We start from the raw sequence: 23,336 nt of genomic DNA, 5'->3' as shown, positions 1-23,336 counted from the left end.
GTATGCTTTAAGTGGATGGATAATGAATTATATCTTAAAGGTGTTTTTAAAAACATATACACAGAACCCAGGAGTGAATGGGTAAGGCAGACAGGTACTAACTACTGAAGACCCCAAGCCTGATGGCTGGCTGGCAGGCTGTGAGCCGGCACAGGCATTCCCAGAGCTGCTTCTCCCTGCTCCGTCAGAGTCGTCTTGCTCTGGGTCCACGGCTCTGGCTCAGCTGATAGACTGTACAAGCGTTCTGTAGCAACTCAGCTAACCAAAGAGCCAGTTTCCACATATACCTTCAGGGGAAAACTGTCCACCATCTACAAAATATTCAAGCTTTTGCAAATGAAGAAAAATACCAGTGGCGACTTTAAAGAAATTTTATCAGTATTATAAAGCATGGCAACCACAAGATGAAGTAGAAAAGAGCTAACAAAGCGGGTTCTTAAAGAACTGTGTAATCACGATGCAGACACACAGTTAATTTTGGAAATTCCAATGGACGCGTGATACCCATCAGAGAGTCATCCACCTGAGATGAAAATGAAGTGAATCTGAAGACGGTAATTACTCTGTATCTGAAAAAGCATCTCCTCTGGAATGAAAGGCAGAAGAAAAGACTGTTCTGAAACACTGCTGGCTCCTGCTCCAGCTCCTCCAGGGCCCAAATGGAAGGCTCCAGATCACCTGTGCCTCCCAAAGGGGCCAACACCGGGACCAGCCACAGGGTGTCAAAGTTCTCCCATTACCACAAAGATACTAAGACACTTGATAGGCAGGTCTCGGCCTTTTCTCGAAGACAACAAACCAAAACATGACCTTCAAAGTCACTGATTCCAAAGCACCAGCTTCATTATCTACTCCGTCCGCATCACCTTGTCTTACAGTTTCAAAGGCAGCAGTTTCTAGTAAAACAGTAATGGTGGGAAACACAGGAGGCAAGACAAAAACTAGCAAGCAGCTAACACCTTGCTTGTAGCATGCTTTAAATAGCAGAGCTAAACACACTTCACATAGTTTTAACCTCCTCACCTAGGATACCAACTTTACATGGGAATTACAGGATTAGAAATCAAGTCAGCTGTGAATGGCAGTTCTACAATTTGGATTTTTTAAAACATCAAATATTGCTTTAAAGTATTTTTTTTCATTACTGTGTTGTTGTAATGCCCCCTTAATTTTGCACCCACGGTGAGTGCCTCAGTCAGCTTGCCTTAGTGACCAGCCCTGTATCTGAAAACTGCCACGCATCACACATCCATGTCCCTAGCTTTATGGATGACCACTAGTACTAGTGTCCTTAGTTACTAGAACATCAGTCCAACTCACCTAGGGTCACAGTCAATGAGGGCCCAGCCCCCATGGAACTTTTCATCATCAGGCAGCAGTAACTTCATATAACTTTGTAGCAGCTGGCTAATCAGTTCCTGGTGGCTTCTCTGAGTCTCCTTGTGCAAAGCTTCATGTTCTTTCTCCTTGGTAAATATGGAATAAAGATCTTCCGTCACTGGAATGCCTTGCATCAAATCTAGAGTAGAAAGTGTTAATATCTATCATCATCTTACTTGGCTATAACATTTAAAACAACAGAACTCATAAGAAAACATAGGCATGAATGTTGGTGGTCTTGGATATGGCTTTTTTGTTTTAGATATGACACTAAAATCACAAACAACAAAAACAAGAAAAATCAACAAAGTGGATATCATCACAAGAACTTTTGTGTCTCAAGGGCAAGATCATGAATGTGAAAAGACAACCCACACAATGGGTGAGAGTATTTACAATCATCTGATAGGGACCTGAATTCAGAATATATAAAGAATTCCTAATAACAAAGACAAGCTGATTTTAAAATGGGCATGGGGGGTGCCTGGGTGGCTCAGTCAGTGGGGTGTCTGCCTTTGGCTCAGGTCATGATCTCAGAATCCTGGGATCGAGCCCCACGTCGGGCTCTCTGCTCAGTGGGACCCTGCTTCTCCCTCTCCCTGCTGTTCCCCTGCTTGTACTCTCTCTCTATCAAATAAATTTTTAAAAACTTTAAAAAATGAAAAATAAAATAAAAATAAAACGGGCATAGGATCTGAACAGACAAGCTAACTTCGTCATGGTGTGGCATGCAGCTCTAGCTTTAGGAAGCACTGTAATCCATTCCCCACAGACGGGCGGGACAGAGACTGGCAGCTTCTGGGACAGAGATGCCGACCACTGGCCTTACGAGGGGAAACAGTAGGCCCAGACTGCTACTGGCCTCTCTCTCTCTCACCTCTGAAGAAATCCAGCTTCAGGATTCAGGTGAAGCTAATGTTGTGGACAGAGACAGAGACACAGAGCCTAGGTCTGCAGTGACATAACAGTCGCTAGGTCAATCAGCGGAGGAAAGGTATCCTATTTTTCCCTGATTAAACTGCTAAAATCCAGTTTTCCAGTCAATACAAATCCTACCTGTGGCAAAAACCAAACTTCTTTACACTAGACATCTCAAATTCCTAACTGGCCTGTGCCAAGGCCCTACTATGTCATGTATGACAAAAAATCAGATTAAAAAATAGGATTTAAAAAATATTCCCAGAGACCACAGGACAAGCTGTTACTTTGGTTTTAGTCCAGAAGACTCTGCATTTACTTTAATCCTATGAGGTAATACTTCCATGCAAATTAAATTTAAAAAAATTTGCCAACGTATATATTGCACTGGGCAAGCTACCCTCCATTTCCTCTTCCAAATAATGATAATAATTGGTTAGGATTATCCCTAAATCTGATAGCCTGATACTATGTTCATTCATTCTTACAGGAAAGGATGCTGTGCTGTCCACAGCAAGCACACATGATAAATGTCACATGGGGGAAAGCAAGACCTCTCATTATATCTCACAGCCCTGAGTAATGGAAAAACAAATTGAATGTGGAGTGTTCAGTTGATGAGGCTCTAGGCTACCTTGTTCCATACTCCAGGACCTCAACTCTGCTTTCTGTGACATGAACAACAACCCGACAAATACGTATGGAAACAAGCGGTTGCTTTTGTTGCCTCAGCCTAAAAAATTCATCAAATTCTAGTCATGTAAAAATCTGAACTTGATTTCTTGGGTAAAATGCTGAATATAGAAACACAAGTATATTAGAAAACATGAACTATATTAATGAAGTTGGTTTCTGTGAAACCCTAGTCACAGAGGAATAACAAATTTTAAAGAAAGAAAAGCATTTAGGTTTCTTACCTATAACAGCTTGCCTATAAGCATCCTTAAACCGATTCAGGTAATACCTATTTGCTGAGTTAACACCATCTTTCATAACTCCTGCTAACTTCCTTTCTCCTGTCCTTGTGAAGTCACCCTGTCAAGGAAAAAGTCATTTTGACAATTGATTCAAAACACAAGAATGTCCCCAGAGTCAGTGTAGGCTTTTAGTACAAGGCCAAAATTCTGTAGGCTTTTTATTATAACTTCTAAATAATGTAGTTAAGTTAAAATATCTACTAGTATTTGGCTGTGACCCAAGCACATCAAATAATTAAAGTGCTATTTGTGGCATCAAGTCTTCACAGTTGGATGGTGCTTTAAAGTAAATCCTCTCTTGGCAGTCTGTAGAATTTCTATAATTTACAGGTCAAACTTCCTATATAACAAAAAGAAGATTTTTAAGCCTCAAACTGGTATGATACTCAAAAATCACAAATTTCTGATGTGGGAAAGGGTGGACAGTGCCCTAGAGTTTATTACAATGGGATGTAACCAGTGTGTGTGGACGTGTGTATATGGGGAGCAAGAGCAGAGAGTTCTGTCCCTTGCTGCCCATTACAATTGCTATAGAATGAGCCAACGAAGATTTAAATGGTTTTGTTTTGTTTCTCTTGCTTTTCACAACAGCAGTGTCGGAGCAAGTCCCTAGAGGGCACTGTGCTGTGCCGCTTAATCATCTCTCCATCTCCCCCCACCCCTGGCAAGCACCAAAGTCTTGTTTTTGAGTTTGGTTTTTTTAGATCCTTCATATAAATGAGATCCTGCAGCCTTTCTGGGAAGAACTTGAGAAGAAATGGCATTAATTCTTCTTTAAATATTTGGTAGAATTTCCCAGTGAAACCATTTGGTCTTGGGCTTTTCTTTCTTGGGAGGTTTTGCTTACTGATTCTTCAAATCTCCTTACTCGTTGGTCTGCTCCAATTTTCTATCTTTTCGAAAGTCAGTCTTGGTAGGTTGTATGTTTCTAGAAATGTATCCCTTCCTTCTACATTGTCCAATTTGTTGGCTGTGATTCTATGTATTTCTGTGATATCAGCTGTAATGTCACTTTCATTTATAATTTTGAGTCCTTTTTCCTCTTGATAAGTCTAGCTAAAGGTCTGTTGATTTTATCTCTTCAGAAAACCAACTCTTCAAAACAAAAAATAAAATAAAATAAAAAAGTTGTGCCAGAAAACCAACTCTTAGTTTTGTTGATCTTTTCTATTGTTTTTCCTAGTCTCCCTTTCAAATATTTTTGTTCTAATCTTTATTATTTCCTTCTTTCTGATAACTCTGGGCTTACTTTCTTCTTTTTCTAGTTTGTTGTAAAGTTAGTTCTAGTAAAGTTAGGTTGTTTGAGATCTTTCTTTTTTCTTAATGTAGGCATTTATAGCTATAAACTTTCCCGTTAGAACTGCTTTTGCCACATCCCCTAAGTTGTGTTTCCATTTTCATTTGTTTCAAGTTGGGTTGTTGTTGTTTTTTTTAATTTAACCCTTTTTGATTTCTTCTTTGACCCAGTGATTGTTCAGGAGTGTATTAATTTCCACATATTTATGAATTTTCTAATTTTTCTATTACCGATTTCTATTTTCATTTCACATTCATTTTCATTCATTTCTGACCACCACTGTGGTCAGAAAAGATACCCGAAATACCTTCTATCTTTTTGAACCTTGTTAAAACTTGTTTTGTGGCCTAACCTATCATCTGTCCTGGAAAATGTTCCATATGTGCTTCTGAAGAATATGTATTCTGCTGTTCCTAGATGAAATTTTCTATATACGTCTGCTGGGTCCAGTTGGTCTACCGTCCTGCTCAAATTTACTGTTTCCTTATTGATTTTCTCCCTGGATGATCCACTGTGGAGAATGGGGTATTAAAATCCCCTACTGGGGTGCCTGGGTGGCTCAGTCAGTTAAGCGTCTGCCTTCAGCTCAGGTCATGATCTCAGGGTCCTGGGATTGAGTCCCACATTGGGCTCCCTGCTCAGCAGGGAGTCTGCTTCTCCCCTTCTCTGATTGTGCTCTGTCTCTCTCAAATAAATGAAATCTTGAAAAAATAAAATAAAGTCCCCTACTATTATTGTACTGCTATTTATTCTTCCTTTTAATTTTGTTAGTAATTGCTTTATATATTTAGGTGTTCTGATATTGGGTGCATAAAAGTATTTCTCTTTAATCAGTAACTTGTACAAGGACTTCGAAAGTCCAATTTCCTTAATTAATAAAAAGCTTTTTTATATTTATCACTCAACCGGAAGATGGATTTGATGGCCTGTTGAGACTTGATACAATTTTTTGTAAGGAATATCCTGAGGAGTGCCTCAGTGGCTCAGTCGTTAAGTGTCTGCCTTCAGCTCAGGTCAGCCCGGCATCGGGCTCCCTGCTCAGTAGGAAGCCTGCTTCTCCCTCTCCCACTTCCCTCCTTGTGTTCCCTCTCTCGCTGTATCTCTCTCTCTCCCTGTCAAAAAAAAAAAGATGAATAAATAATCTTTAAAAAAAAAGAAAAGAAATATCCGGAGATAAACTGTTACCTTGAAGGAAAATTAACATAAAACTAATGTAAACTAATTCCATCATTTCTTACTGGCCACAGAAGGAGTATTTGGTGCCTAGTAAATATGGTTTATATTTAAATTGAATTCTGTGAAGATTAGCTCTGTAGGATCTTCAAAAGACTTATTCATAACAACCACAAAAAGATAATAAAACATTTCGTCAGCATTTACTGAGTGCCAGGAAATGGTCTAAGCCCTCACATGCATTAACTCATATAATCCCACGACAGTCTTGAAGTGTGTCTAGTATTATTCGGTTTTACAAATGAAGAGACACAGAGAGGTTAAGTGACTTGCTCAAGATTGCGAAGCTAGTAAGGGGCAGGACTGGGATTCAACTTCAGCAGAGGCAAATATACTCGGGATCATATTCTAACAACAGACATGTTCTATCCGTGTAACATTTCAAAAACCAATTATTTCACACAGAACTCCGGATTTCCAAACTCCCTTGGGAAACTGGAAGATCTAGCCACCCTGGGCCTCTGTCCGCAGAAGGAAGCAGAACAGCCCCCTCTCGAGACAACAGGCGCTCTTCCTTAGGTCTGTCCCATTTCCTCCTTTAAGCTAATGGGTGCTCCCTTTTCCTGGCCCTAGGAGAGCTGGAATACGTGACCCCTGCATGAACCAAACTTTTCAGAAAGGAGTCAAGTACATAGACTACCATCTGTAGCCCAAGTAGCTTTCTCTCAAAAAGAAGGTTGTTTTAAAACCCCCTCCCGCGTCCCACAGAATGACCCACAAAAGCTGGCCGTCGGTGTTTACCTTCAGAGCGGCGGTGCCAGCATACTGTCTGCTAATGGAGTCCCCGTTGTTGGCCCACATTATCTGATAGATCCGATTACATTTCACTGGCAGTGGCTGTTCTGGGGGCATCACACCTAATTTTTTCAGCTAAAATTAACACATTGGTGGATTAGGTGCATATTAGGCAGGAAACCATAGCATAAAATATACATTGCAGCAAAAAGAAGCATGTTCATGTACAATTTTGGACCCTCAAATAAAAGAAATGGTGTTTCCGGACGTTTCCAAAATAGAGCACTATTGAGAGAGAGTTTTATCAATTGCTACACATGATTAAACAGAATGAAATATTTCACTGTCTTGGTATAGGCTTATATTCTATTCTGCCTTTGTTTTAAATTTGCCGATGCAGTGAGACTATCAAAAAAGCCTCTTAAAACAACATTAGCAGTAGCAGAGCCATGAGTGCCCAGAAGGTGCGAGCCCTGGGTGGAGAATGGGGTTCTGAGAGCTGTTTTTATACGACTTATCTCATTGGCTCCTGGTAACAACCTGCTGCAATCCATACTCTTATTACGTCCCTTTTAAGGATGAAGAGATAGAAGCTGAGAGAGGCCGAGCTTTTCCATGGGGTCAACACCAAATACGTGGTAGACCCAGGGCTTAGACTCAAAACCTGGCTGCTTTGTGCACAGTGAGAAGGAAGACACTCACCATCTCAAAACACAGTACCGAGGTTCCATCAAAAACGCCCAGACCCCATGCTAAGAATGTCTACCTTGAGAACGCAACACTCAGGTGTTGTGGGGCTGGAGATCTAAAGGGGGACACTGAGTAACAGATGCTGGAACTGCAGGAAGCATCCGCCACCAACAGGAGTGGAGGATAAAAGCTAGTTCTGTGGCACCAAAGGAGCCAACAGCTGCAGAGAAGGCGCCACAAGACAGGCGAAGCAGCTTGTGCCTTCCTCCTCCTCCAGCCTCACGGTCTTCCTCTGGCGCCTCCTACTGGCAGAGTCTCACACAGCGCCAGCTGGCTGAGCAGAAGGCGCCGCAGACTCCAAGCCCCAAACGTACAAGACCCGATGTGGAGCTAAGAGGAAAAAGGTGTATGGCCACACAGGCCCACCCGATCGACGACGTTGAAATGCTGGGCCTCACATTTTTGAAATGAGTACTTAAGAAAATGCCACTTAAATCAACTTATTTCCACTGAAGGTTGTACTTTCCAGGTTTTAATGCAACTGTCTGTATGCTGTAAATGTTCTACAGAACGATTTTATGTACTTGTTTACATGTGGGAAAGAAGCAGAAATGAATACTTACAATGCAGCACCCTCCCCACCCCCCAATTACCTGCTGTTCCATGACCACGCGGGCGATGGCGGCTTGGACCACGTTGGTGCGATCCAGGCAGTCCATGCAATTGACACGAAAAATCCCTTCTTGTTTACATATCACCCCAGCTTGATCGACCCTTTTTCAAAAATAGATTGGGATTATTTTACAATATGAAATACCTTAATGAGGTTTTCAAAAACCACAGTTCCTTAGAATATAGCAGTAACTAATCAGGAACACTGGTTATCCACTTGATGGAATACTATGTGACAGGCATTACTGAGCACTTCGTGGACACTGTTGTTAACTCACACAATAAGTTGATAAGACATTATTATCCCCATTTTAAAGACAAACAAAAGAAAATAAAACCGAAGGGCAGAATGACTTGTCTTCAGTCTCACTGACTACTAAGCAGACCTGACACAATCCTGGATTATGCTCTTCTATACATTAAAGCCAGAAGGCATTTTAATTTTTTTTTTTAAGATTTTATTTATTCATTTGACAGACAGAGATCATAAGTAGGCAGAGAGGCAGGCAGAGAGAGAAAGGGAAGCAGGCTCCCTGCTGAGCAGAGAGCCCAACTCGGGGCTTGATCCCAGGGCCCTGGGATCATGACCTGAGCCGAAGGCAGAAGCTTTAATCCACTGAACCACCCAGGCGCCCCCAGAAGGCACTTAAAACACCATCTTGCCTGTCCCCTTTGACTGCAAGGAGAAATGCATCTCAGTGCATTTAGCTCGAGCAGACAAAGTCACTTTACCACTCAGTGAGGAGTCCTGCAGACGTCTTGTGTGTCTAATTTCTCTGTCTAATCAAATGTTCTCTCCAATCCTTTAATCCAGTTTCTTCTTCCTACAACTCCCTCCTGCTGATAATTTTCATTTTCCCCTCTCTGGTAATTCTGAAATGCCTGCACACTGAGACCAAGTACCTCGAAGCCATGTTAGGGATGTTGAGAGAGAAGAGAAAGAGGAAATGTCGACCACGGAACATCTACTGGAGTAAAAGAACAGCCAGAGAGCGCGTCACTCCATTTTGCCTGACCACCTGACACCTCTGCCCTGTTCTAAGCTATCACTGCCCAATGACGGCCACTCTTGAAAAGGAAAATGGGAATTGGGAAGCAAAATGAAAGAAAAATGCTTTTTCAGCTTGCTGCTATTAAGTAGTACCAAATACATGTGATTTCACAGACTAAGAGTTTATATCAAATTGACTTATGGAACACCTACCAACACCACTTCATGTCAAGGATAATGTCACAAATGGCATCTGTTAGTGTTTGAACATTCTCAAACTTCATTCCTCGGCTAAAATTCATGCCAAAGGAAAAAAAAAAACAACTTTAGTAACGGTTTTTTTCTTTTTTTCAGCTTCAGATACAATATTTAAAGTAGCTTGGAAAAATTAAAATGCAGTTAACATCACTATAAATTATATGGGCAACTATATAAATGCTTATAATTAATCTGCATTGTGAAAGAAAATATATTTAAGAATACACTGAAACATATCACAGGTATCAGAAGCTTCTTTCCCCCACCAAATTTTCAATACCTGGGTAGATGAACCCACATTAGAGCCAGGATTATGACAAAAGAACCGGCTTTCAGAGTACACACAGGTTAAAGTTACCATCAAAATGATTCACCGATTATTTTTTTTCCGGAGCAACTGCTGGTAAGGTTGATCCATAGGGAAAGGAGTATTACTAATACGCAATAAAGGCGAGACAAGAGAATGACTTTTAAGTAAGGGGACTCCATTACTTTTGCCAGGCTTGGACCGAAGCAGAAAGGAAAAGCTCCAGAAGTTCTTCAGGTGACAAAAGGAAAAATGGAACTCTCATGTTGTTTTGGAAAAGAAGGACTAAATAATGCAGGAACAATTAAATTTTCAGCCAAAATAAAGCTCATGTGAAAATCAAAACTAAATAACAATGACAAGAAGAGATGTTTCTTTCCGATAGGAAGACAGGAAGCGACAGGTTGCCATGGCAGCACGTGCGGCAAACACCGGACCGGGTCAGAACTCCGGTCAGGAAGCCCTCTTACCAGTGCTCGTGGAAGTCAAATGAGACGTAAGTGAGCTGTGAACTGTTGTAGAGTAACACTTGCTTCAGGTACGCATCACCAATAATTTTCTCCCTGCCTGCTTGGTCTACCAAGTTAATAATAACCTGTGAGAGTAAGGAAAAACGAATTCAGTTTAGTCAGACGTTAAAAACTCAATGTGGTTTTTAATCACTTTATTTGGAATTATGTTTTAGAAATATTTTATAGCCACAATTAGAAATTTATCTCTTCAAGCATCCATTTTTTCCATAAAATTAGGCTTTCACTTGTTATATTTCAGTTTATGAGAATCATTTACGTAAATAACATTAATAGCTATCTTATGCATCACGTATTTGCAATAACCAATTGGGATACATAATAAAAACCAGGTCCTTTATCATAACAAATATTTAAGTTATTTATAATAATTTTTAAAAGAAATATATGAGACCTACATATGGACACTATAAAACTGCTGAAATACCAAAAAGAAAATCTGAGTAAATGGGAAGACACTATGATGCCAGATAGCAAGGTCCAGTGCTGTAAGGATGTCAAGTCTCTCCAGATTAATTTGAACATTTAACAATCCCAATCAAAATTTGATCAGCTCTTCCTATGGACTTGACAAGTTAATTCTAAAGTTCATCCGGAAGGATAAATATGCAGAATAAGCTCTGAAAACTATTAATAAAAGAGGACTAGATCCACTGAAGAGCAAAACATACTCTTAAGTCTACAGCAGTTAAGATGGTAGTACTTGTGTAGAAACAGAGGAATGACCCATAGAACAGGACAAATAGCCAAGATACAGACCACGTACATTGAGGAATCTAAACTATGGTAACAGTATAATTCTGGGGGAAGTCCAGAATATTCTAGAATAGAGGGGAGAAACTTACTTTAGCCCCTACATCTCATTATGCATAAATTATAGCTGCATTAAGGACCTAAATATTTTTTTAAGTTATAAAAAAAGAATATTTGAGGTGATGTTTCCATAACTCTAGAATGGGACATGACTTTCTAAGCATAAGATTAAAAACCAGAGGCATAAACAAAAAGATGGACAAATGTGACAACATGAAAATTTAAAACCTCTGTAACTAATGACAATACAAGTAAGCAAAGGTAAAACAACAAAACAAAAAGAAACAAAAAACTACCTGGGGGAATATATCTGTAACACAAAACCAATAAGATATAAGAGTGCTATAAATTTAGTTAGAAAATAAGAATAAAGGATACAGAGGAAATTCACAAGAGAAAATACACAGAACCAACAGACATGAGGCTACAACTGTTAATAATCAGAAAGGGAGACAAACCAAGAAACGGACTCTTCTTAACTATGGAGAACAAACTGATGGTTATTGGAAGGGGTGCTGGGGGGGACGGGAGAAACAGGTGACCAGGGTTAAGCAGGACACTTGTTGGGATGAGCATGAAGTGTTGTGTGGAAGTACTGAATCACTATCGTGTACACCTGAAACATTATACCGTAGGTTAACTCACTGAAATTTAAATAAAAACTTTTTTTTTTTTAAGATTTTACTTATTTGTTTGATAGAGATCACAAGTAGGCAGAGAGGCAGGCAGAGAGAGAGAGGAGGAAGCAGGCTCTCACCGAGCAGAGAGCCTGATGCGGGGCTCCATCCCAGGACCCTGAGATCATGACCTGCGCTGAAGGCAGAGGCCTAACCCTCTGAGCCACCCAGGCATCCCCTAAATAAAAACTTTTTAAAAAGCCCAAAGAAATACAAATTTATAACAGAAAACTAGTTTTCACCTATCCAGAGGCAAACATTGAATCCTAAACAGAGTCAGCATTGGTGAGTATATGAGAAAGTGAGCACTGGCTCCCATTCTTGCTGAGAGTATAAACTGTTGTGATCTTCTGGGGATCAACCGAGGGGCAGGTGTCAATATTATCCACCTACTATTTGCCCTAGCTGTTCTGCTTCTAGAAACATACTCTATGAAGCACATAGAATCCCCAGATATATGAACGTTGCTTTCTAGAAAATTTTTACACTAGCAAAAACTATATCCTAAGCCTGCATCAATGGAGAAATAGAGAAAAAACAGCCATGAAACATTAAGTGAAAACAGCTGCAGAATAGTATATATTGTACAGCCCTCCACTGACTTAATTTTATAAATGTGTATTTATGCAGGTGCAAGATGGTTTTTGCTGCAAATGACAAATCACTGACTCAGATCTTAGAAAAAGAAGTCAGGAGGTTGCATGGTTCTAGAATTGCTTAATTCAGTGGCACCAATACCAAGTCTTTCCATCTGTCCTGCCATCTTTGGCATACTGGTCAGGGCTCAGGTTAGTTCGTTCACAGTTTTGACACTGAAGCAGCATCTCAAGTCCAAACACAACCACCACGGATGTACTGTTGATTCCTGTATCTCTTTTTAGCACAGCAGGAAATCGTTCCCAGAAGCGTCCAGGAGACTTCCCTCACATCATACTTCACTGGCCCAGCTGCCGATGAACACACACAGGTCAGTGCCCAAACCGGTCACGGGCAACAGGAACAGTGGAGCCACCCTGAGTCAGACCGACCTGCGACCTGCGGGTCCGCCTCTCAGAGAGCGACTGGGCGGGGGGGGGTTGTGCGGAGCAGGTGGGTAAGGGAACATTACTGGGGTACTGTTAGAAAGGAGGAGGTGTCTGCTCAGAACATACACAGATAAAACTGATGTGTCCAAACAGTTTTTGAAAGTCAACACAGAGCAGGGATGAAGGTGCTGAGGAGGTTACTCCTTCTGCTTCCTTTACACATCTCAGTACTGTTACAGTTCGCACAATGATTATGGGTTACATTTTTTTAAAGTTTTTATTTTTTAGTAATCTCCATACCCAGCATGGGGCTCAAACCCACAACCCTGAGATCAAGAGTCACAGGGCTCCTCCAACTGAGCCGCCAGGTGCCCCTATGTGTTATATCGGAATCGTGGCTTACTTTCTGTAATGCTAGCGATAACTCCACATACTGCTGATACATGAACTTATTCACACTGTAAAAAGTTCAAATGTAGATAAAGGTCAAATCCTTCTTCACTTCAACACAGACCCACAGCCTTCCCCGGAGGTGATGAGGGTTCGCAGCGTGCTGTGTGCCCTTTGAGCCCATATAAAGGTGTGCTGATACACATGCGCATCCACATATGTGTGAGAACACAGATATGGAAAAGAATTACATGGTTTTGTTTTGTGGGGTTTTAAATGGCAACACACCATATGCTGTTACAGTCTTTACTCACTCTACTGTGTGATTTCAACATCTTTCCACGCTAGTACACACAGATCTACAGATCTACATCTCTGCCTCGTTTCTAAGCCATTGTATCCAATGCTTTACATGTGCCACACTTCATCCTCTGACCTCCTGATCAACAGTCGGGGTTCTGTGACGCTGCAATCAACGTTCTTGGAGAGACCTCGTGGATTGAACGCCGGTTTCTCTCAGGTAGACTTAAGATTTTTTTGTCTTGGAGTTCCAGTTTTTCCACGTCATTAACAAAACTTGGCTTATACTATCTTTTTATTTTAGTCATTCTGGTGTGTCAGTGGTTTTACTTTGCATTTCCCGGATGGCTGATGAAATGGAACACCTGTCATATGTTTACTGGCCTGTTAAATATACCTTTCTGTGAACTCTGCTCAAGTGTTTTGTCCAGTTTTCTTTCAGGCCAGACATCTTTTTGGGGAGGGGGGTTTATAAGACTTATTTAAAAAATAAGTTTTAAATAAGAGTTCTAGATATGAGTCTTTTGTCTTAGATGTATATTTTTAAAAATCTGAAATATCTTCTCCTACTCTGAATTGCTTTTCCATTCTCTCAATGGTGCCGCTTAATAAATAGAAGTTCTTTATTTTACTATTTTTAAAGAGATTTATTTATTTGAGAGCGAGAGAGAGTGTGTGTGTGCTTGAACAGTGTGAGCAGAGTGATGCGGGGCTCGATTCCAGGACCCTGGGATCATGACCTGAGCCGAAGGCAGAGGCTTTAATCCACTGAGCCACCCAGGTGCCCCTTGGTTAGCACTTTTTAAGCCCTAATTAAGGCTTAATTAGGTCAAAAAGGTGTTCTTGGGGCACCAAAGAGAGGCTGGGGGAAGGCTGTGGGACTTTAAAAGGGAAAACAAAAGAACTTCTCTATTTTCCTTTAAAAGGTTCATGGTTTAACTTTTCAAAGTCAGATCCATATCCACCTGGAAATGATTTCTATATATAATATTTAGTATAGATATTAAAAAGCAAAACTACTGGACTAACGATCTAAGCAGATTTTGATTGATAATGCCATTTGTAACAGCTGTACCGACTTCTGTTTCCACCAGCAATGTGTCAGAGTTCTCATTTCCCCAATTACTTGTCTTTATCTCTTATTATCAACTTCATACTTTTTTTCAGTCTGAGGGCTTGCTTTTTTATTTTCCTGCTCAGGCTGTCTTTGCAAGGATTGCACAAAGTGCATATATTAATTTTGGAAGAACTGACATCTCTTCAGTACTAGTCTTTTCCTGCCAGAAACATGGTATTTTCTCTCTGTTTATTCAGGTTTTCTTTTGTGTTCTAGTCATTCTTTCTCCCACTTCCCGCCTCCATATACATGCTACCTTTTTTGTCTGTTTATTAGGTTTTAGGTTATTTTTTCCTATTTTTTTTTTGTTGTTGTTACTGTTAGAAAAATGCATCCTATAGCATTACACATTCAGACTGGTCATTGCTGATGGGTAAGACTTACTGATTATTCTATAGGAATCTCATCTGAAATCTAGTCATCTTATTGAACTTGGAATTTTACTCAACAGTTTTCACTTGATTTTAGTCTATATGATCACATTCCTACATATGAATATGTAAGAAAGATGGGCAGAGAAAAAAGACATTGAGAGATACATATCAAGTTATCTTCTGGAGGTGGGACTATAGTTGTACTGAGAGATGCCTTTCATTTCTTACTCTAGATAATTTCTGGCCTGTGGCAACTAACTGACAGACTGATCTCTTAGCTAAAAACAGTCTAAAGTAGCTGATTCAGTGATAATTCTTCTTAAGGAATATTGAAAATACTCTTAGCTTATGTGTTCTTCAACTTCATGACAAGATGCCATTTTGCTTAATTATGAATAGTACATTGTTATTTTCATGAAATTTAAAGAAACAGATATATAATCATGGCTGAATATGAAGGAACATTTTATTACTACAGATCAAAGCCCACCTGTTTTTTGTAAATTTTCAGTTGTTCTTCGAAATGGGCACAGAAATAGGCAACAGTGTCCTTTTCACCTACAAAGAAGTGATACAAAATCTATTTTTCCTTCTAATGTTTGAGACAGAAATTAGTGTCTATTCCATCTTTAATTTTACGTTTCAATAATTTATTGACAACCAAATATAACTAAGATGGTCCAAAACCACTATTTTAAAATAAAATGCAAAGCCAAAGATCCTAGATTCCTTTTTTCCCAATCAGACTGAACTGAACTACATTGGAAGTACACGCTGTGAAACTAGGACCTTTATTGTTCATGCATCCGGCCTATTGTTAGAAAGAGCTCCATGTAATTTATAGTAAGAGAGTAAAAACTGAAGGTCTACTGGATTCTCACAAAAATATACTAAGTTTTGAGAGAAAATATTCTGTGAACAATTTTCAAAATCAACCTCATTGAGTAATCTGATTAGACTGACAACATGACTTAGCTATTTCTGTGCTACAGTTAAAATACTGGAAGAAGTTAAATCCTCAGTATTTAAAACAAAAACAAACCTTTCACAGTGAGACATCTGAGTAAAGGCATCTTATCTATTTTTTGTAGATGCCATCTTCAGATATTTCCTACTTTTATAATACTGGCTACGTTTACCCTTTACCAAAAGTAAGCATTTAAGAAAGTATTCTCCAAGGAAACAATGGTTTAAAATCTGTGAAACAAGCTAATTTTACTCTATTGCTAGGGAATTTTTTCATTGTTAAATAACTTACTTAGATTATCAACAATCATTATTATTCCTGCAAATACTATATCACTACTAAATTTCACACAGTTTTATTATTTTAACTGAAGTACCAAGCCCAGCAAATCAAAACCCATAAAATAACTAATATTTTAAAAAATATTCTCTCTGAAATCATCACTTGCAAACCGAGTAACTGACAAGCTTACTTTTGTCCAGCCGGGGTCGCGGATTATATCGATACCCAACCTGGCTCCAAAAGACAGGCACGGAGCCTCGTGTTTGAATAAAGGACAAAGTATGATTATGAACATGAATTAACTGCTCAGTTTCCACATAATTCGCCACATTCCCATTTTTATCCACTCCTCTCCGTTTGTAACGCATTCCTAAAAGACAATTAAAACAGAAAACAGCAACGTAAAGAAATGATTTAGTCTGATCAGATATGCTCCTTAACCAAGAACGTCTTTTAGGATAGCTTAAAGGATCTCATGTGCAACCAGCAGGCAGAACAGTAACAACTTCCCCCAAACTCATAACGATATGCATCATTGTTTTTTAAAAGTTGAAGCGAAGATACTTTCTGTGAACTGAAAGGGAAGGGTTTTCCCAAGGGTGCTAGCACTCAGGAAGGATTTATTACCATGATCCAGGCTGTCAGTGGGAACAATGGTATTTAGAAGCACGTCCCAAGTGACTCTCTTCTCTTCTCCATATATATACCTCCTTTTCTTTCTGCTTTTGTTAACTCTCCCCCATGCACCTCCCTCCAGAAATTGGTCCCCAATTACATCACACTATTTAGAGTCACTGAGCACTTTGAAGCCAATTATGTTTCCAAATCCATTATTGTCATTAGCATTTCAACACATCTGAAGCTTTACCATTCTCATCTAAATTTCACTTGCACACGATTTCTGCCCTCTACTCACCTGCTCTGTGCCTACTTCGGCGTGAAATGAGAGCCACTAGAAATCGTGGGTGAATGTCATCTACACAGGTGGACTCCTGAGGGGGGGTCTCTGGGCTGCTTTTCTCATCATCAGATGATTCATTATAATTAACCACCAGTTCTTCAATCTGCACGAAACCTTGGATAATGGGGATAATCCAGAAGTCCACCTCTGGTGTCTGAAAACAATATGAGCGTCATATTGCTTCCCTCTGTACAGCACAGCTGCTCCCTTAAACCCATACAGAAGCTAGCACGTATTTGTGAGTTTACCAGAAGGAGAAACCTTCTATTTTTTAACCATGTTTCCTGCATATTGGAGGAGGGCAGGAAGGAGGGAGGGAGGAGGACAAAGGGGAGAGCCTTTCCTTTTCTCTGTGGTGACGGTTCAAAAAGAGCTGCCTGACGGGGGCCTGGCTGACTTGGTTGATAGAGCACATGACTCTTGATTGCAGGGTCGTGAGTTCGAGCCCACTGTTGGGTATAGAGATTTCTTTAAAAAAAAAAAAAAAAAGCTGCCTGAGAGGGCCCCCAACACAGACACCACACTGCCTGGGTACCAAACTCAAGCTCTACCACTTACTCACTCACTCAGGTAAATCACTTAACCTTACCATGCCTCAATGTCCTGCTTTGAGAAAGAGGAGAGACCATTACCTCATTAGACTGTGTAGAAGAGTAAAATGTAAAAAGGGTTTGGCTTAGCTCCTGCCTTATCATTAAGTATTTAACAAATGTAGCGATTGTGATTATTCCCCTTGGCACAGAAACGGACGAACAAACAAAAACCAACATAGAGGTTGATTCTTAACTCCCCATTGCATCAAGGCTTTAATAAAATACAACCAACTCTGATCACCTTGTTATAAGCAAAGACTGACTCTGTTTTCTAGTTTAGAAAAAAAACTTGCCTTGCCAAGCTAAAATCCACATAGCAAATGAATCAAAACAAAACAAAAAATCCTTCCACGAGTATCTTATTTTACCAAGTCACCCAACATAATTAGGAGTATATTAATTACACTTAGACACATCTGCTTCTGTGCTTTTCAGGCTAAGAAAACTCGAATTTCCCAGCTGACTGTGTGCAGGGACAGTAAAGGTAAAAATTGCTCTAGGCAGCTGCTCTTGCTCTTTCTCTCACATCTCCACAACCGTATCCAGCCTTAGCCTTGGCATGACCTTCAAACCTACCTCATTGTTCACAGCCACATAAGCCAGGACCTGTCCCACGGTTATGTTTTGTTTTACAGAGCACGCAGATAGGGTCTTAGGAAGGTGGTTAGAATTGAAAATAGTGAAGTGTCTATTTGCATTCATTATTCTTACCACCATCCTCATTGTTTGTGTTTTTGTTCCAGCAATCATGCAAAACTCTTGACAGGAAAAGAGAAATGTACACTGCCAAATGCATCTCGACTGCAAGTCATCAGTTTTAATGGTAATTCCAAGTGTCTGACAAAAACTCTGCCAAACATATTAGAACTCAGTATGTCAGCAAACGGCAAAAATTCGCATTATAGTCACCTTTCTTTTTCTCCCCATCACTGAATTTCTGTGGTCATAGTTTGGTCAGCCTCATAAAAAGAGCTGAGAACATTTTCAAGCCTCATTCTGAAGAGAGGCATGGTAGATATCTAGTGGTAGACACTGCTCAAGTTCAAAATCATTTATACTAACCACTGCCAAGGGGGAGAGGAAGAAAGGAGAAAAAGGGGTTGAAATTTTCGAAAAGTTAATGAAAAGACAATATGTTACCCATTCAGCTATTTGCCTACTTTGTGTCCAGAACAGTAACTAGCACCCAGCAAGCCTTCCATACATATTTGTGGACTGAGTGAATGAATTGTCCTTGGACGGTCATAACTCTGAAATACGGGACAAAGTAAAGGAACAAAGTAATCACTGACCTGGAAGGAACCTCAAGCAATAATCTCACATATTCCCTATCTTCCCAGATTCATATACTGGCAGTACTGGAACGTCCTTTGAGATTGGTCTCCTCCAATTCCCCGATGACACAGAAAAGTTAAATGACTGCTATCATTAAAGGAAATTTGGGCTTCAACATTTCCAATGAGTACAAAAAAAAACCTGTCTTTCATAGGAACCCTATGGACATTAGTCCCACAGCCTTAAATTACTACTATCCTACAGGAACCTGTTAAAAAGCTAGGCCTTTGGCTAGGCAGTGGAGTTGTGAATTGCCTTAAATGATGCCTGGGCTTTCCTAGCTAAATGATTCCCATTCTAGAGGGGAAAACATTTTGTGAGATTTTTTTAGTTAAAACAAAACAAAACAAAACAAAACAAAGCTTTTAAAAGTAGGCTGCACACCCACTCAAACTCCCAACCCTGAGATCAAGAGCACATGGCCTTGTGAGCCTGGTGGAGTTGAGCCACCAGGGCACCCTATTTTATTGAGTTTTTTTTTTTTTTTTTTTTTAGTTTTTAAAAAATTTTTAATAAACATATAATGTATTTTTAGCCCCAGGGGTACAGGTTGTGAATCGCCAGGTTTACACACTTCACAGCACTCACAACAGCACACACATCCCTCAATGTCCATTTTAGTGAGATTGTTAATTCATCTTAATACAATTGAAAAATATTTGCTTCATAACTATAACTATAGGATATTTTTGAAACCATTACTCACACCAATCTCAGTAAGATCTTGTATCATATATTTATTCCAAAAAAATCGGTCATCAACCTGGAAAAGGCAGAGAATAGTTCAGAAACATGTAGTCTGAGTTTTCCTACAGAAGCCAAACAGGTCCATAAATTGTTCCACTCTGAGCTATGAGAGAAGTACCTTTTGCCAGAGGGGACGGGGATCCTTCTCCCGGGTGCTTTGCCTCTGCACCGAATTGGTCAGGTCATAGGTCAAGCTATAGTAAAAGGACTCTGAGTCCATGAACATCTTTAGCAACTCCTCAAGTAATCTCCTCTCCAACTTCTCCTTTTCTTTACTTTCCTTAACCTGTAAGAAATTGAGCTACTAATTACCACAGGAATTCAAATGTGCAGCAGCATGTGGATAATATCCAACTTCCTAGGAGACAAGGGAAAATGATCCCAAGGACCAGGCACAGACAGTGCTTTCATAGGATAAGCAGTTTGAAAACAAATTTACAGGGGAGAAAATTACCCTTCGATTTAAAACTAATCAAAGATGAATTCCAAGCCCATATCAATTAAACTCTTACTTTCTTTTTATTAGGAGCAGACACATTGGTTTTAATATGTGTGAAGGTCTTCAGTAGAAACTTTGAGTCATCGGGAGATGGTACAATCTTCTCTGGTTTGTTAATTCCAAAATGGTGCTTCTTACAGAGCTAAATAATTAGGAAGAGAAGAAAATTGTTATTTGTATCGGCTTGTTAAATGTTCAGGTATGAGTGCAGAAGGGGCTGCTACTGCTCACGCACTTTGGTCAAAAGAAAACCTCAAGGCTTATTAGTAAAGTGACCAAGTAGCGAGCTGATCGTAGAAAGCACAGCTCTGGTTTCAAGGATTAGAAAGTTACAGTAAAGGATAAGCAAAGAATAAAGGACAGGATATCCTTGGGATTTAGGGGTGGGAAATTCAGATTAAGGTCATAATTACAGTAAATTCTTATCAAATACAACTGAAGAAAAAGATCTCTGGTTGTTAATGCTCTGAAAATTGGCATCTAAGACTAAAACTATTGCAAAATACACATTTGCTATGCTCCAGGGGCATTACTTTCCAGCCATCTGTGCTAAACATTCATTCATGCTGGTTAACTGAGTATTTTGGTCAAGAAGATGTCAAGAGTCTATTCTACTGGGAATCTTATAAGCTGGACATGTCAACCACTCTCTCTCCACCTATCCTCACACACACGAAAAGAATCAGCATGAAAACATACTCTTTGGGACCACAGATTAAATTTGAAGAAGCTGTAAGCAGAGGCTGCAGGAAATGTGCGGTCCAGCTGACAAAGATGAGGAAGAGGGTGGGAACGTATTACTAGAAGGGCACAGAGGTTTAAAGAAGGCTACCTGGTTAGAGTCAAGGGTCTTACAAATAACTTCATACAGCTCAACATACAAAGCAAATATTCTGAAAGGTACATAAAGATTCTATTATCCATATGCAAACTAATTCCATTTTTTCAACACACTGGTTGTATTACTACACTAAGCAGTAGGCTCTCATTGAGAACAAACAGTTAATGCCCATTATAAGTGGTGTCTTACTAAATAATGATTACTAGATGATAAACAGGATAAAAAAAAACCTTAACGAGAAGAGCAAAAGATAGTCCAAACTTTGATCTTATATTGAATAAAAAGGGTAAAGGCATGCCTGTTCTATCAAATTTGGAAGTGGACAATTCTGTCAATCATCTCTCAATAAAGCTGAGGGGAAACTGGAAGTGGAAACTGAGAACCGGTCTGTATTCAGACATAATGGAATCTTGCAGATCTTATGCCTTTTCAAGATTATGGCTACCAAACCCTCTCCTCCCCTGAGTTCTGCAACCTGATTACAACTTGGTGCTGCTCCTGCTCTACCAGTGAACACAAGGGGACTGAAGATGAGTCACTCACAGCCGTCCTGCCAAAACTGAGCTCATGGTTTCCCAAAAAGTAAGCAAAACTAACAGGATCTCAAGTTGACAGGGAAGGCGAGAAGCACTGAGCAAAAGGACAATGCTCCAGCATCTTCTCCCCACCTTGCACGGGACACTCCCATCAGCACAGAAACACGCGGATGTAGCTCTCCTCTTACACCTTCACTTGACGCCTCCTCCTATGCCAGCTAGCGTCGTGCTAGCGTCGTAGTCCTCTGTACTCCTCACTGCCCCCAACCTCCTGCTGCTCCCCCGTACACTGCTACCTTCACTGTGACCAATGACCTCCCCTTTGCTAAGCACAAGGGTAGAATCTTGGTCCTTATCTTAACCTCTCGGTTAGCATCTGACACAGTTCGTTACTCCCTCATCCTCTCTGATACACTGTACACCTGGCTTTCACCGCTCTCCCTTACCTCTTTTACTGGTTCCTTTCCAACCATTTGACTTCTTAATGTCTTGGCCACCAGGAGGTTCAGTTCTTGACCCTCTTCTCTATCTACATTCTCTCCCTCAGTGATTTCATCCCATATCATGGATTCGGATATCTTCCATATGCCAGCTTCTCCTTCCTAAATGGGTATTTCCAGCTCAGCCCTCTCCCAAAATTCTAGACTCACAAATTCCAACATTTCTGTTTGAATTTCCACCAGGCATCTCAAAATCAACATGTCCAAAACCAGATGTTCATCTTCCTTCCACTGCCTTTACCCCCGCCCCCACCACTTTCTGCCCCTTGCTCACTCCGGCGCATCTACACTGGCCTCCTGGCTGCTCCTCAACACGTCGGGAACACTTCCACCTTGGGGACTTTGTCCTAGCTGTCCTCTTCCCAGACCTCCTACCACCATCTCCACCCCAGGCACTCCCCCCATCACCCTTACTCTGCCCAGCTTTTATTTCCCAGAGCATATATTACTTCCCAACATACTACATAATTACTATCCTGATGTTTATGATCTGTCCTCCCCCTATTATAATGGGAGCTCTGTAAGGCAGACGTGTTTGTCTTGTGGCCTCCTGTATCTCTAGTGCCTTCATAGCACCTGGCAAGGAGGTCTCAAGAAATATTTGTTAAATGAATGAATCATCTCTGATGCTAAAATATAAATGGTAACCTCCAGATTCATATGCAGGGCATGCGTGTAAGTAGTCCCGTGAAAAGGTCACTCCCCATCTTCCATGAATATCTCCTACACACCCCCATCTTCGATGGCGCAGAATTATTAGGGCAGTAGAGAAGCAGGTTTTTTTTTTTTTTTAAGATCTTATTTATTTATTTGAGAGGCAGAGAGAAAGCAAGAGAGCACGAGCAGCAAGGAAAGGGAGAAGCAGGCTTCCCACTGAGCAGGGAGCCTGGCGTGGGGCTTGATCCCAGGACCCTGGGATCATGACCTGAGTCAAAGGCAGACACTTAACCAAATGAGCCACCCAGGAGCCCCAGGAAGCAGTTTTAAAAAGAGGCTCTCCTATTAGTCCCCTGCCCCTGCTTGCAACACTGAACAACTGTGGGTTAGCAATTTTTATATAAAATGTTACTAATTATCTAGTCATATTAATAACACTCTTAACAAAATTGAAAACATGCCCAAACTACTTATAAACTGTTGCAATTTTAATTTCTAAAACGTTTGTCAGACATAATTATTCCTTAAGAGTATTCAAGCTAGGGGCGCCTGGGTGGATCAGTGGGTTAAGCCTCTGCTTTCGGCTCAGGTCATGATCTCAAGGTCCTGGGATCAAGCCCTGCATCAGGCTCTCTGCTCAGCAGGGAGCCTGCTTCCCCCCTCTCTCTGCCTGCCTCTCTGATCTTTCTCTCTGTCAAATAAATAAATAAAATCTTAAAAAAAAAAAAAAAAAA

At 40.3% G+C, this 23,336-nt stretch overlaps 1 protein-coding gene across 1 annotated transcript in view; it reads right to left on the bottom strand.

Annotated features, from left to right (window-relative positions):
• Nucleotides 1–23,336, bottom strand: part of INPP5F (inositol polyphosphate-5-phosphatase F) — a 78,898-nt gene that overhangs the window by 10,348 nt on the left and 45,214 nt on the right. The window contains exons 4-15 of the mRNA XM_059398704.1: nt 20,082–20,210; nt 19,688–19,855; nt 19,529–19,585; nt 16,850–17,048; nt 16,124–16,303; nt 15,175–15,242; nt 9,929–10,053; nt 9,107–9,184; nt 7,884–8,004; nt 6,547–6,675; nt 3,216–3,333; nt 1,321–1,519 (exon numbers count right to left, since the gene is read on the bottom strand). Of these exons, the coding sequence (XP_059254687.1) occupies nt 1,321–1,519; nt 3,216–3,333; nt 6,547–6,675; nt 7,884–8,004; nt 9,107–9,184; nt 9,929–10,053; nt 15,175–15,242; nt 16,124–16,303; nt 16,850–17,048; nt 19,529–19,585; nt 19,688–19,855; nt 20,082–20,210 (1,571 nt within the window). The remainder of the gene's footprint in view (nt 1–1,320; nt 1,520–3,215; nt 3,334–6,546; nt 6,676–7,883; nt 8,005–9,106; nt 9,185–9,928; nt 10,054–15,174; nt 15,243–16,123; nt 16,304–16,849; nt 17,049–19,528; nt 19,586–19,687; nt 19,856–20,081; nt 20,211–23,336) is intronic.

Source organism: Mustela nigripes, chromosome 4, assembly GCF_022355385.1.
Source record: "Mustela nigripes isolate SB6536 chromosome 4, MUSNIG.SB6536, whole genome shotgun sequence".
NCBI lineage: Eukaryota > Metazoa > Chordata > Mammalia > Carnivora > Mustelidae > Mustela > Mustela nigripes.
This window is presented reverse-complemented; position numbering and strand designations above follow the sequence as displayed.